The 12,411-nt window shown below is 33.2% G+C and overlaps 1 protein-coding gene across 1 annotated transcript in view; it reads left to right on the forward strand.

The window, feature by feature from the left end:
* The first annotated feature begins 6,374 nt into the window (after positions 1-6,374).
* Positions 6,375-12,411, forward strand: part of Magi (membrane associated guanylate kinase, WW and PDZ domain containing protein magi) — a 40,506-nt gene continuing 34,469 nt past the window's right edge. Inside the window, 2 exon segments of the mRNA XM_088239835.1 lie at positions 6,375-6,620; positions 9,901-10,338. Coding sequence (XP_088095961.1) covers positions 10,052-10,338 — 287 coding nt within the window. The 5' untranslated portion in view covers positions 6,375-6,620; positions 9,901-10,051.

The following is a 12,411-nucleotide window of genomic DNA, read 5'->3' on the forward strand; positions in this document are numbered from 1 at the left end:
TTTTCCGACATCTTCGGTAACAATTTGTTGAATGTGTTTTCCACGAAGCCTTCGAGAGTGCAAGGTGAGATAAAAATGCATTTTTATATGTACGGCTTTTAGCGTAAACATCGCTTACATACGCTGTTAAATTGTGTATAGCCACACTGTTTGTGTCCAATGACGCATGATTAATAGACACATTACGAGCGCATTTCAGCATTTCAATTTGTGGGTAATTGCCCTCCTTTCTGTCGTGTCTTATGAGAGAACGCTTTTATTACACTGCAACTGTAAAGAACATTCACATGTACCTTTCAATACATTCGTAAATCCTATAAAATTTATTAAATAAGTGATAATTTAATTTAAATGAACATATAACAACAGTGATATTAACCACTTATTATTTTTTTAATTACTGATCGGTTTTGGAGCTAAACGTGCTTCATGCGCGGTCCGTCCATAGATTGGATGAAAACAATTATTATATGCGTGAAAGTATAATTTAAAAATAATGAGTTACAAAAAAATTTTGAAAAAACCTTCCAAAAATTAAAAACTGATCCGATAGAAAATTTTCAAAAACTTTAAAAAAAAAATCATAACTCGAAAACTACGCAAAATCGCGGAACATACATGAAGGTGATTTAGATACCCCTCAATATGAGGCACCTACACTTTCCCTTTGGACGTCACTTCTACGGCCAGCTGTATATCGTAATTTGCTATCTTTTTATTTTCAAGTGTTACTTATTTTAAAGGCACAAGTTATGTGAATAATTGGCTTTTCATTTTGACCGAATATAGACTAAAGTTCCAGACAGTTGGTCCAACAATTCCTAGGCTGGTTGCGAGCTCTCTGTGCATGCTTCCATCCTCAGTTATGTGAACCCCCGAGTATTTGAAGCCGTCAACTTTCTCAATCCTCTGCCCAGGCTGATCAGAACAGGATTTGTTGCCCATGATCCGGGTCTTTCGGGCGAGCTGAAATTTTCTGCAGTCTGTCAACAATTTTCTGAAAATCACTAGATTTTTCAAGAAGAACCGACATTGTTTGCGTACTCCAAGTCGCACAACTTTAGGGGGAGTTCACTTTTATACCTCGGTCAAGTGGTATCAATTTACTTAAGATGAAATCCATTAATATGATGAATAAGAACAGGGGAGAGGACGCAGCCTTGCCTCACTCCAGTGGAGACCCCAAACCGATCAGTCGACGAGCTGCCGATTCTCACACGATGATTGCTGTCTATGTAATGCGCGTTTATAACAGCAACGATCTTGGAGGGAATTCCGTACGCATCGAAAGATGGTCGATGTGGACTAACGTTTCTCGGACTGAGTCGTAACAGTTCAGGGCAATTCGTTTTGTTTAGAACAATGCAAAAATTGCTAAAAATAGCGGTAGTAATGTTTCTATTTATCATGCGTCAATGTTTGTGTCTAAATGCTTCTATTAGGTGCAGTTATTTAGATAAAAATACAGAAGTTGAATTGATCCAAATATATGTTTGAGTTGATTTCTTGAATATATTTTATCTTCTATTTATTTAGAATGTAGCATGCTCAGTCAAAGCATTCCTTTTATACCCAAAATATTATTTTAATAAAAATTAATATCAGAATGTATCTGTGATTGTAAAATATCATCGCCAACCCACACTACAATATTTAATACTAAAAATAAAAACTAATCTCAACATTAATTAAAAATAATTAATTGAAATTATGTCAGCATGTAAAATTTGCTAATCTAAAAATTCAAATAAAATCTCCTTTCGGGTGAATTTAGTACAAATTTTAAAAAGTAAATATAATGTTTTTATCAGCCATGACAATTTTTCTCTCGTGTATTTATATTTTGGCAACTGATGCTGCAGTTTTTTTTTTTAACAAAATGGAAAGGTTTGTTTTTATGTGTTTTTGATAAGAATAATTGGTGATTTTTGTCATATGCCATTAAAATTCATACATAGTTAAGTGTGGGTTGGATGAAAAAATAATATTTAATAAATTTGTCATCTTTTTAAAGGATGCGCAAAAAATAATTTTATGCGAGGTCTAGCGCTTATTCAAAAAATAAAATCACACGTAGGTACTCCGGAGGTATCCAGTACCATTCCATTAAAATTGCCGATTTCTACCCAATGAAAAATACAAAGGTATGAATTTTACCCAATGAAAAATAAACATCTGTTGATTTCTACCCAATGAAAAATAAACATTTGTTGATTTCTACCCAATGTAAATTCAAAAAATATTATTTTTTACCAAATGAAAGTGTTATGTTAACTATGAATTAATTAATAAAAAGATTTATCTTTAATCAGTAAATAATATTTATAATTTTTCGCAATATTCTAATATGATTTTTTGTATATTAGAATGTTGAAAATAAATAAGCGCGCTCTATGCGTTAGACCTCGCATTTTATATTCAGTATATTATAAGCTTGAATAACAATTATATTGTTTGCAATTAAAGTTATACGAATATGGCTACTAATTAATATTAATAATTTAGCCTTAAAGATCTGTGCTAAGAAAAATATTACACTATTCTTCTGGTCCAACTATTTATAAAATGTCTCTTTAGCAATTTATTTATTTATTTTTACATAATGCTAAACACATTTATGCAGTTCACAATGTTGGTCTTTGATTTTGTAAAGTATTTAGTATACATATATTCACAGTAATGACCTTTTTTATTGTAATATTTTCAATATATTTTCTCTCTAAAATATTAGGAAAGGCATAATTTTGTTTTCTTTGCTGAAAAAATAATATTTTTAATATTTTCTTAGTTAATCATTAAAACTGTCCAAAAAAGAGACTAGATCTTGTGGTCGGAGAGTGACTCACACTGTTATAGTTATTTGGTAATTTGAATTGATATAATTTCAAATATACATGAGAACAAAAAAAATGTAAGAAATAAAGAGAAAGACAGAAAATAATAATACAGTAATACTAATTAAAATATAATGAAAGATAAAACTAAATATTTTTTCAATTTTCCATATCGTCGCCTTCATTTGAATACAATGTAAATCACTAAATGACAACTTTACAGGAGACAATAAAAACTTTATAAATTATTAATTTTGTATGAAACTTTATTGGTTTTTTTTTTAATCAAATATTTTTTTCTTACATTTATTTTTATTTGGTAAACCAGCAGTTCTAAAAAGCACATTATAGTAACAACAAATGCGCGTTGACAGTTGTATCGCAGGCGTGGGATGTAAATGTAAACTATTTTATTTCTGACTTGTGTTATATTCCAAGGAATATGCATCTTCTTCGAAAAACGCTGTATTGGAAAAATGCATTTTATCTCTTTTCCGTCAATAATTTCTTTGTCCAAATGATGGAGAAAGATGCTATTTTGTATCATTATTATTATTCGTTCTAGGCAGGCAGCCTTTGCTGATGCTCCCAAATCTCGTGTCTTGTTTTTAGTTCTTCCTTCAAAAAAGCATCTAAACGGTTCTTTAATTAAATTTTACGGTGAAAAATATTCAATCATTAATCTCAAATACAGAAAAAATGACTTACATGGTATTAAAATTAAGGCGATGATATTTTAGTTAGAATTTTTTGCCTTCTCAAGGCTGTATCAAACTAAAAGCCAGCATTAAAAAATTGTCGAGTCAAAGCTAAGCTCGTATTACGTAGGTCTGAAAATGCTACAAGATCTTGTGCAAGATTCGATCCAATGAATATTGTGTCGTGTAATTCACCAATCGGGTGAAATCTGAGGGCAAATTCAGAGAAATTAGAACATGTCCTTCAACAAATATTTCAACCAAGATCTAATACTTTTAACTATCAATCTTTTGTTACTGTGATATGCTTTTTATTAAATTAGTTTTTTTTTTAAATCAACGATAAATTAGCATACTAATATGTAATCAATTTTAAGTTGACCCTTCCTCTCCTCTGACTAAGCCATAGAACTCCATTTTTCAGTCCGTCTGGACACGGAAAAACTGGCACATAGTTTTGTGGTGAATATATGTATACATCGTATTTTTTATCAATTTCGTTTGTATTATACTGAAATATTCATACTGTAAACTGATCAAAATGATATGTTTGGGAATGCAAAATCAACTCCCATCAACATGGATATCGTTTTATTAACCTGACATCTGACATTATACGATGGAACTAAATTGAAAGCATTATAACCTATGTATATAAAAGTATATATCTTAAATTATGTATATAAAAAAATAAAAACCAAAAAGACTCAAAATTGTTTTATTTTCTGTACCTAATTTACTGTCCTCTATTGAATTGATATCAAATGTGAATTTGCCGAGTCCAGGCCTGGTATTTTGAATCTTCTCTTCCCCCTAGAGAGTGGTTGATTTGTGGATTTGTATTTTTTGCATGCGACTACTCTTTGCTTCATATATGTCCACATTGACGATTAAATGTTAAATAAATACAATCACATGAAACCAAACATGATGGTTTTCATTTAGAACATTATTGCGGCCTTAAGCATTACCCAAAGCACTTAATTAGGTTGAATCGACGAAAAAAAATACAATAAGCTTGTTGTGCTCATTATGAGTCACTGTCGAGAGTTTCAAGTACCCGGGAGTATACGTAATGAAAAATGGCAGCTTTCAAAAAGACACTGGGAGTGTGACTAGGAATAGCGGGCGCCGCATTCAACAGTATGAGGGTCGTCTGGAGATCTAATATTTACTCGGTGAAAACCAAATACCGCGAATGCCTTCATAACACCTATTTTCCTTTATGGATGTGAATCGTGGCACCCCACTCGGGCCCAAATTGAAAAAGTTAATAATTTGGAAACTGTGTCATGATATGGTAGAGTATTTATATTTTTATATTTTCTGCATGAGATGTATTTGCGGGGTCATAACTGGAAACTCTATCATCCCCAATTCCACCTCGCTCCCAAGAAAATCTTCCTTTCCAGCAGGGTAGTTTCAGGCTGGAATAAATTACTAAGTCTAGTTGTCCATTCCATTTCAGTCCAACCAGTTCAAAAAACATTTGGATGCTTTTTTGAAGGAAGAAGAACTTGGACAAAAAGCAGTACACGAGATATAGGCGCATCAGCAAAGTCCGCCTGCCTATAAAAATATTGTGAAGATAATACAGTGGTTGCAAAATTCAAGAAATATAAAAAATAATAGTTATAAATAAGTAGTAAAAAGGGAAAAAGAAGCACAAATAAATTCATTGTTTAAAAAAATTAACATCAAATAAAAATTCCACATATTGACTATGTTTAGGACAAAGGCTTAGCCACAGTTTCAGCCAAAGTAGTTTTATATGTGGGTCTTGTACACATTCTGGTAAAAAAGGATTGCACCAACAAGTGTTGGCGGTTTATAATAATTGTTAGAATATGTATAAGACCTATTTTGTGAGGAAGTTCAGTGGTTTTCTCATTTTTTTTAAGCCAAAAATTTTTTTAAAACTTTTTACCTCTCAAGTTCTCTTCCGCTTCTCCTCGGTCAGTTCTGCCGATTGGTTCGTTGACGGTAAGCAAACCGGAAATATTCCACAACCATCTTATTATCGTTTGATTCAAATGAACCAGTGACGTCATTCAAAGTAGTTAGTTTTTATTGAAATTTTTTTTGTACATTTTCAAGAAATTTTGCCCCATTTATTTGCCCAATTTAATGCTCTAATTTTTACCGCGCGCAAGAAAACATTTTTGTATCCAACTTTCCGTAGGGCTGAAGTTCATTGCTCATTGGTCGAAGTTAAAAACACATTTAAAATTATGAAACCGCTTTTCCATAATACTGTGGTTTCAAATTTTCGTCTGATCCGAAATGTTTATTTCAGTATTATTATTTCCCTTAATATGTTCGATACGTTTGGTGATTGAAAAGGGAGGCAAATAAAAAAAATATTGAAATTTTTTTTTTTTCATTTTCTAATATAATATTGAATAATTTATATCGTAAAATAAAAAAGAGCTCATAAATACATGAGAATCTTCTTGACTATCGATCATTTACAAAAGAACATTAACCAAAATTGATTTATAGAGATCCTTTTGAATTTTTCATTACTTTCAATGGTATTCCAATTGGATTATAATTCCCCAAAATTCTACAGCTCAAATATTTTAATAAATTCCCAAATGTTTTACATATGTAAATAACAAGAATTTTGTTTTTTTTAATTGTATTTTTAACAGTATTTAATGTAAGTTCTAGGAAATAATAAAAAAATAACCAGGTGTAACACAAAACGAACAAAAATGATTTTTTTTTAAAACTGTCGATTGTCGACTAACAGATAGTGGGCACAGCGCAACGCACCGCCTTCGGGCGATAGTGCGATTGCGGATTGCGACCAATCGCGGCCGGCCCATCACTATCCTTCAGTGTCATAAAAAAATTCAACGCGGGTGGTGCTGCGTACAGTTCTCCGTTCAGTTGTGTCAACTAGTTTGAAAAGTTTCTAAAAGTGGCAAAACTTTTACTTTTCATAAATGAAACGCGCCTAAGTAACTGTAAAGCGAAGTTCGTCGCGTTCGCTATACTCGGACCGGGAACTTTTGACGCGATACGCGATCAAGTGTGTCGCGTTAATTGAATATGTAAACCTCCATGTAAACAATCGAGTAATGTGAGACAGCTTTCATTTGTTTTTGTGCTTATAAGCGACTCGTCGTCCCGACTCTCGCCGGATCTGGGAGTTGGGGAAAGTTTTGTGTGATTGTGAATATTGTGGGCAGACGTACATGTAATAATTATCCGCCAAACGGCGCAAACTGCGGTCGTTCGAGCCGAGCACCTGTTGATGTGTTGATCTACTTGCACCATATCACTTCCTGTCGCGCGAATGCATCGAATGGGGGGCTATCTACTATCTAGCAATGTAGCAATCTAGCACGCCCTAAAACGTTTCACATAGGAAAAAAACTTTGAATTGAAGTCGCGTTCTGTTTACAAATCTAAATTACAATTCAGATTGAACAATTTTAAACTTTTTCGCAATCAATTCGGCTGTACAATTTTTACAAGCACAATATAGATTTAAACTTTCCGTACTTACAAATTTAAACATGGAATTGATTTATTTTTTAAAACAAAAGCTCCCGAACTTCTTATTCGTCAGTTTTCCTCGTTCGATTAAGTCTCGGCGTTGATGGTCTTCTTCGGCGGGGTATTAAGCTATTAAAAGATTTTATACGGTTTCTTTGCGGTGCAAGTGTATTGTGAAATATTAACATATTTGTTTACGCAAACATTTTTATATTTCTTCAAATCGTCGGGCTGAATTTACGGGAATTATATACAGCATCATTCATTAGTCATAGGTACCTGCTTCGGACCTTTTTGATCGTCAGATGTTTGGAATTCCAATTATTTTAAACCGTCACAAAAAAACTTGATTCGAATGTATTGAGGTTAAGTTTGGTTTGTGTCAATGAATATTCGTTAAGTTATAATCGTTATTTAAATTAGCCGCAACGGTCTCCTGCGGTTTTTTTAACTTTCAAATAAGTTCTATTTGTAATTATTCAAAATAACGCAACGTGTTTGTTATTATTTAATGAGTTCGGAACATAATATGAATATATTAAATACTCGCCATCCCAGTATTTTCATGTGAAGTGTCACGAATATTTTTTACTGTTTATTTTTTCTCATTGTTTTGTTTCCGCAACGTATTTTTCCATTGTTCTTCATTGTTTTCTCTACATAACGCTGATTATATCAACACAAATATAACATTAAGAACATTATTTTTAATTATCTGCGATTTTCGAATTATTACAACTTTTTATTCATTCGAACGGTGCACTGAAATCTACTTTGGAAAACAAATGTTTATCGCAGGTGGCTAAACTAGCAGTTCACAACGGAGTTCTAGTGCCAACTCTAATGTATGGGAGCGAAGTATGGAATTGGAAAAATGATGATGAAAGTAGGTTAAATGCTGTCGAAATGCGATCCCTCAGGCGAATGTGTGGCAAAACGATGCATGATAGGTGCACAATGTCGAGATCCGTGAACTGTGTAAGGCTGAGATATGCATTATCGATAGAATAAATAAGGGGTGCTGTGATGGTTTGGACATGTAGAGCGAATGGACAACGAAAGAACGGCTAAAAGGGTCTACGATGCGAATGTTGATGGATGCAAAAATCGAGGAAGGCCGAGAAAGACATGGCACGATCAAGTCCATCAAATACTTGAAGATGGACATGTCAAAAGTAGGAATAATCGGCGTGCGTGCATGAGAAGGTGTATGAATGTTGAGGAAGCGAGGTCTGTATACAAAGATAGAGTGATATGGCGTTCTATCCTCTCTGCCTACACCTACGGGGAAACGGCGAGATGGTTTGTTTGTTTGATTCATTTTCAATTATTTTAAGATGAGAGTTAGCATCTCGTTTTTAGCGAAAATTATATTTTTTTAAATACATTTATTTAAATGTAACATGGAATGTCTTGAACAAGTAGAATAATTTGCTGTGTATCTGGGAAGCATGTTTTCAGAAGATGGAAGAGTAGAAAAAGATGTTGAAAGGATAGTGATGCAGGCAACAAAATGAATGGCGCACTAAGTACAGTAATTGCTAATAAAAATATGTCAACGGAGTTTTAGTCCCAACACTTATGCATGGAACTGGAAGAGGAAGGGTGAACTCAGTCGAAATGCGATCTCTTAGACGAATGTGTGGGAAATCAATATAGGACAGGTTTACAAATGTTGAAATCAGGCGAGAGTGTAAATCTGAGTTAGGTATAATTGATAAGATCAAGTGAGGGTATCTGAGATGGTTTGGTCACGTAGAACGAATGGATGACGAAAGAATGGTTAAACAGGTTTATATGCAATCACACAAAATAGTGTATTTAAGCATGTCTGACTCACTATAAAAAAATAGGTTAAGGCGTTTTCTTAAATATTTATTTTAATGGCAGGCATTTATCGCCGTAGCTTTGCGGGTTCGATTCCCGCCAGTTGCAAGAAAAAAATCTAAGAAATATTTTTTTAAGGTGATCAGTGAAATATTCTAGTGTGAAAACACCCTTTCTAATAAATATTTTTTATCAACCATGCCGGGAATTGAACCCGAGACCTCTTGCATGGTAGGCAAACGCGCTGACCATTACACCATGAGGCTGACAACTTTATCTTTATATACCGATACTTTTATCAGGCAAAAAAAACAAATCATTTAGTAATTGAGTAAAATTAATACAGTTTAATATTACGCTAAAGTTTATTAATAGAAAGCCGGGTAAAAAATTCGACTACCCTGGAAATACTAATAAAATGTCCGCCTTGTTTTATTTGACAATCTGACAAACGGTAAAATAATTGAATTCTAAAATAACATGTGAATTTGCTACTCACACATGAAATGTAATCCCACCCTATTCCCTTTTAATCCCAGCAGTATTTTGACACTTAAAAACGACACAACACGGCGTAGTTGAATTTAAACCGGCAGTTGCGTACTAAGTGACGTCTACAGAGTAGCTAATGGCCAATACGTAACGTTTCTGTTTGATTTGCATACATGGTTTCTGAACTATTATGATTCTATGGATATACTATACGAAGTAAGCAAATACAAATGGAAAAAAAATGTATAAATAAAACCAAAAAAACAATAATGGGACTAGAATACAACATGGCTAAATGATCCAATAAATTATTCTACCAAGCTTCAAATTTTGATTTACCTATTTGGTCTGACTAATCTCAAAGAAGCAATCACATTCATACAAAAAATAGCAAAGTTGATTTTTAAATATTTTAGTCCGTATAGAGAAAAAAAACCTTGGTCTGAGTATAAAATCACTAAACAAAACTATTCATTAAAAATAAAAACAAAACGAAATGTCACTGATCAAAATTTGAATATTTATGTTCCATTTATATTTAGATCATAAACAAAATTACCTACAAACTAAGTAAGTACCCTGGGTACTTACCTAAAAGTTCATAGAAAAATGTGAGTGCGGCGAGAAAAAGCATTAAATCATAGTGATACAAGTAATTCGAAAGTGTTCCGAATTCAAGATGTGACCATAGAAATGGCCTCGCAAACTGCTTCTTCCTCGCTTCAATTGACCGAAGCGGACAAGCTCTCGACTGGAGGCATATCGACTGGCGGGATATCGACTGCCAGTGTGTCCACTGGGGGCTTGAGTTCCGTGAACTCGGTGTCCTCGGCTACTACGGTAGCAGCGGCCGCCGAAGACAGGGTGCGGCAGTTCTCAAACGGAGGCAAGAGTGAAAAGGACGATGACTTCGCTCTTGGACCTCTCCCCCCTCTCTGGGAAAAGGCCTACACTTCAAATGGAGAGGTTTATTTTATAGAGTAAGTATCTTGGATTTTTTTTAAATTAACTGTTTTGTTTGTTTACTAACTTGGCTTTTATGCATTATTTTAATTTGGTTTCATGTGATTTTTTTGATGAGGCTTTTACCCATTATTTTATTTTACTTACTGGCTTTTACACATGATTTTATTTTACTTATAGGCTTTTTCACATGATTTTATTTTACTTACTGGCTTTTACACATGATTTTATTTTACTTACTGGCTTTTACACATGATTTTATTTTACTTATATCATTAGAGCCAAAAAAATCCGCCTAACCGACATTATCTATTCTTAGTATATATTTATAATTATCTAAGTATACTTTATATTTATCTTTAAAAAACTATTTACACTTGGACAATACAATATTGTTTTGTCCCAAGACTTGACAATTGTCCACGTGTAAACAGCAATTTGTAGGACATAAAAATGTTCTGAGACATCGCCACCGAGATAGACGGGTACGCTATCTCCGTGGAACAATGATTACCCACACCACCGCAGCCGTATTGCCCTCGTGTGGACACGCACGGACAGGACCTTGTGACAATAGCAATTTGCTCGACTCGAATGTGTCGCTCCTGTGCATTTTTTCTGCCTAAAATGGAGGCAGAAAAAATCCTTTTGATTATTTAGTTGGTTCTTTAACAATTCCAATACATCTTGGAATAAAATAACTAGTATTTTTCATGAACTTGTTTGTAATAAACGCCGTCTCGTTTTCGTAGTGTCCCAATGTTTTGTCCTGCGCGGTCGGGGCTGTTCACGGAGCTGGGACAAGACAATATTGTCGTATCTATTGTATTGTCCACATGCAAACGGCCCTTAATGGTGTGATGGGATTAGTAGTAGTAGAAAAAGACCCTATTAGTGTTGCAATACAGTGCCCTGTCCACCATTAGGTGCGTATAAGGTTAAATTAAATATGCGAGGTCTGGTGTTACAAATAATATAATAGGTACAACATTTCGGCTACGCATGATCCAGTTTTGAATTGGTCACACTTGTATTGTTCCTACCTATACAAAGCCTATTAATTTGTTTAGCCACGCTCTGTATTAAAAAACTGTGGATCCAAAATTAGACACGCGTTACTCTGTTCAAATAAAGATTTAATTGGAAAGTGACGGGGGGCCACATTGAACATACGATGAAGGCCAGATAGTGAAAAATATCAAAACTATTGGATTTATTTTTTATTTAGCATTTGTCCAAATTAAACATCTGGTGCCAACAAAATAAATTACAACTCAATATAAGCAAATGTCAAGCTATGAGATTCTATAAAATAAAATATCCGATTCTATTTAATTACATGTTAAATCAAATTAAAATTACTGATGTTTCTACCGTGAGCGATCTGGGTGTTTTGTTCGATTCAAAATTATTATTTAAAGAGCACATTATTAAAATATCTAACAAAGCTGTAAAATTATTAGGATTTGTACTTAGAACCGGAAAAGATTTTAATAATATAAACACATTAAAATATCTTTACACATCTCTTGTTAGAAGCCAACTAGATTATAATTCTCCAATATGGTCACCTTATCAAATCACTTTCTCAGATTCTATTGAGAGAATTCAGAATAAATTTCTTAGATATATTAATTTTAAGATGGGTTTTTCTACTAATCAATTAAATTATAACAAAACTTTAGACTCTCTTAAATTAACTAAATTGCAAGAACGAAGAACATCGACCGATCTTATGACTTTATATAAAATAATAAAACCAATGTTTGATACCCCTGATCTACTGAAATTGATTTCATTCTATGTACCACCTAGATTAAGCAGAACATCTACAATATTTTATTGTCAAAATTCTCGAACGGTAGCTCAATATAACTCACCTATTGTTAGATTACAGAATACCGGGAATGAATATGCATCACATTTTGATATATTTAGTTTATATCTGCCTAACTTAAAAAATAAAGTGACCAACATATTTTTATCAAAAAGAGCAAATCATCTTCAGAAGATTGGGTTGGAATAGTTATAATTTGATTGATTAATGTATTTTGTAATTGTATAATTTCTTTAAAATATATATGTATTTC

Source organism: Micrasema longulum, unplaced genomic scaffold, assembly GCF_059751315.1.
Source record: "Micrasema longulum isolate JH-2025_06_02 unplaced genomic scaffold, ASM5975131v1 h1tg002280l, whole genome shotgun sequence".
In the NCBI taxonomy this organism is placed as follows: Eukaryota; Metazoa; Arthropoda; class Insecta; order Trichoptera; family Brachycentridae; genus Micrasema; species Micrasema longulum.